Source organism: Pteropus alecto, unplaced genomic scaffold (assembly GCF_000325575.1).
Source record: "Pteropus alecto unplaced genomic scaffold, ASM32557v1 scaffold260, whole genome shotgun sequence".
Classification (NCBI taxonomy): Eukaryota; Metazoa; Chordata; class Mammalia; order Chiroptera; family Pteropodidae; genus Pteropus; species Pteropus alecto.
Window position 1 is genome coordinate 407300 of NW_006429595.1, and position 3352 is coordinate 410651.

Sequence of the window (3352 nt, forward strand, 5' to 3'; positions counted from 1 at the left end):
TGGTGCAAGAAGGTTCTCTGAAAATCCCTACATTGAGTTGAATCCGAGGTAACCCTAAAGGCGGGAAGGGGTTAGGGTCACAGTCCTAAACCGAAGATTCACTCCTTCCCTCCTGCTTGGGTCTCACAGGTTTTCTTGGGCCCCTCAGGTGATGCTGGCCCAAGAGTAGTCTAAGAGCTGTTTGCAAGGATGAATTAAGAGCCTCCAGTGAAGCTGGTTTCCTGGAGACCTGGCGGAAGTGGGGGTGGGGAGGGTGATGGCCTAGGAGAATCCCTGCGGCCCCCAGGAAGCACCCTGTTTCTCATTCCTCCTGGCCTTAAATTGAAACTAGACATGCTGTGGCACCACAAATTCAAGCCCAGATCTCAAGAAGGGTCAATCAAGCCATGATTTGAAAAGGAAGTGGTAGCCACCACAAGTGTAAGCCATAGCAGTCCTTTTCACATTCTGAAACGAAAAGCCTTCACCTGAGCATGAGGTTCCTGATTCCCGCCTATTTGCACCTGCAAACCTGGTTTTAAATCATGATGCTCCATGGCCAAGTTGGGGGTCTCTCCCCCAGCTTTAATCAGCAAAGTGGACATCTCTCGATCTCATACTGTGGTCGTCATCTTGGCTGGGAGAGTGAGGACAGGAGCCCCCCCGTTCCCCACCGCCCCCCCCCCCAACACAGGAGATCCCCTAACCCAGTCTAGAGAGAAAACCAAAGGCTTCCCGTGGGCAGGGCGCACCCGCGGACACACGCCACCGAGCTGTGCCCGGGCGCCCTGTGCGAGTTCGGGCAGCTCAGAGCACTCTGCTCAGGTCAGAAGTCCTCCCTGCCCCCATGCCCGAGGCTGGGCGGCCAATGCCGCCGCCCTGCGTATGCCGCAGAGAACGGGAAAATTCTGGGAGGCAAGCGCCACTGGGTTGGGACTACCGCTGCTGGCAGCCTCTGTGCTGGACTTCCTTTGAGTCCTCGGCTGCTGTTGGCCTCAGAAAGGGTTGACTGGAACCATCACAGTCTATCCTTCAAGTTCCAGGAGACCGAATCAACAACCGGAGGCAATTCTCAGTCCCTAACCACTTCCTGAGTGAGGCCCACGGTGGCCCGGAGCTCCCAGTCCTTTGGGCGACCCGTGTAGCCCGGCTGCTACCGCCTGCGTGCCCTGGGCTGGGCAGTTCAAATTAGCCCTCCAGAGTGGAAGCGATTCCGGGGATCTTGCAGCCGGAACCACCGCCATGCTCAGCCTGGGCAGGGTGGCGCAGGTCCGGGCTCACTTCCTCCTGGTCCTAGGAAGGAATGTTTCAGAAGCCACTGAAAGTGTCCCTTTTACTTTGCTGCCTCACCCTGTGGATTCAGAAACCGCCCATTAATCCCCGCTGTGTCATAAAATATTTTATTGGAAAAAAACAAAATCGAACAAAACAACGTCTTCGCAAGAGAGGGGTAGGGGCCCCAGCGACGTTGGGGAACTGGCCTCAGGGCCGAGCCACCAGGTAGTCCGAACACGGTCTCTGGCCACGGTGGCCTTCACGGCTAGTGGGTCCCTGACGCGCAAAAGCGGGTGTGTGCCTGCGGCGTCCCGGCCACCCGAGACGGGTGGGGTGCAGTAATGGAGTGGGATGTGAATGCGCGTGGAGCACCCAGTGCGCGGAGCTCTGGGAGGCTGCGACCTTCTTGCCTCCAGGGCAAGTCTCCAGGCTAAGGCCGGGAGCGCGCTGGGGCCTGGGTTTGACTTCAGGTTCTGTGTCTTTCCTTGTTTGGCCCCTAACTGTCCGCATTCAAGGTAATAAAACGTTTAGGAAGCAAACAGCGTGGACGCGGACGCGATGGGCCGGCTCTCGGTTTCTCGCGGTCTGGGTTCCCAGACCGCACCTTCCGCTACGCTCAGTCCTCGTGACCCCTGTCGCTAGCCTCACCCGGAGCCTCCGCCGGCTTCTCTGCCTCCTTGGCGCGTTCCTGCTCCGTGAGCTGCTCGCTGGTAGGGATGGAGTTCTTTTTGGGCCGCCCCTTAGGCTTGGTTGGGGACTCCAGGCCACCTCCCTGCAGCACCTAGCAGGGACACCGGCACCCGTGAGCAGGGACTGGGAAATGGGGACCCACGCACCCTGTGCCTGGAAGGGCCTGAAGGGCCTAACAAGCCTTCCGAGGCACGCCTAGCCCTGGGGAAATGGCGGCCATTTGAGCTTGGCTGGGGGAAAGTGACCAGAGGCTGGACCAGGGGTATAAGGCTGCTAGGAAGCCGGAGGGTGCAGCGGGGCACAAAGGAATGTGGGCCGGGCAAGGATACCCAGAGGAACAGAGAAAGCAGAGAGGCTCACAATGGACAACGGGCAGGGGTGACCTTGGAGAGGAGAGCAACTCTTGAAGAGCCCAGGGGCCTGACTGCAACCTAGGAGGCAGGAACCACCACACACTCACTATTTTCTTCCACTTCATCCTTCGATTCTGGTACCATGTCTTCACCTGCAACTGGCTCAGGCCCAGGGATTCAGCAAGATCTATTCTGGAAAGAGCGGGGTGCACTCTCAGCAGGGCAAGCGGCCTCCCTCCCCAACCACCCGCTGGACTCAGCCTGGTCCCGAGCTACCTGTCCGGTGTGGAGAGGTACTTCTGTTTCTCGAAGCGTTTTTCTAGGCCCATCAGCTGCAGCTCGGTGAACACAGTGCGGCTCCGACGCCCTTTCTTGGCTTTGGTGCCCGGCTCCCCGGCGCCCGGAGTGTCCAGCTTCCCACGGAGCTGCAGCTCCAGCGGCAGGTGCGGAGTGCCGGCAGTGCCGGGCAGCCCAGGCCCCGCAGCCAGCAGCGCGGAGCCCAGCCCAGAACAGCCTAGTGGCGCCAGCGGGAACTTAAACACCGCCGCCTGCTCGGCCTTCAACACCGCTGCAAGGAGGGATTAGGGCATCGGGTGAGCTCGTGCCCTGTTCCTCTTCCTGGAGGCCTTCCACCCACCCCTGCACTGGCACTATTAACTGCTGCAGGAGGGACAGATGCCTGCCACCCTGGACAATACCCTCCTGCCTGGCCACGAAGGGCAAGATTTAAGCCACGCACTTAGGGTGACCCTCTCCACCAGTAGTGTCTTCGAGTCTGAGAGGGGGGACCTCCCCAACCCCTGGCTCTGCCCTGGTGCTCCCAAGCCTAAGCCGTCGGGTCTCTGAGATTTCGAGATTCTCAATGAACACTTTCACAACTCTGAGATGCACAGAGTGTGTTTCGCAGAAAAGGGAGGCCAAGAAGAAAGGACAGAAAAGTAGGAATATGAGCGTTTGCCCAGTCAAATCGGCATCGCAGCGTTTGATTAAAGAATATCGATGGAGTGAGCATGTCTGCTCCTCTGTGTGGACAAAACAGCGGGGCGGCAGGCAGA

The 3352-nt window shown here is 59.0% G+C and overlaps 1 protein-coding gene across 1 annotated transcript in view; it reads right to left on the minus strand.

The window, feature by feature from the left end:
- Positions 1-1363: 1363 nt before the first annotated feature.
- BARX1 (BARX homeobox 1) overlaps positions 1364-3352 on the minus strand; it is a 4134-nt gene continuing 2145 nt past the window's right edge. The window contains exons 3-5 of the mRNA XM_006903849.3: positions 2574-2865; positions 2405-2489; positions 1364-2035 (exon numbers count right to left, since the gene is read on the minus strand). Coding sequence (XP_006903911.1) covers positions 1871-2035; positions 2405-2489; positions 2574-2865 — 542 coding nt within the window. The 3' untranslated portion in view covers positions 1364-1870. The remainder of the gene's footprint in view (positions 2036-2404; positions 2490-2573; positions 2866-3352) is intronic.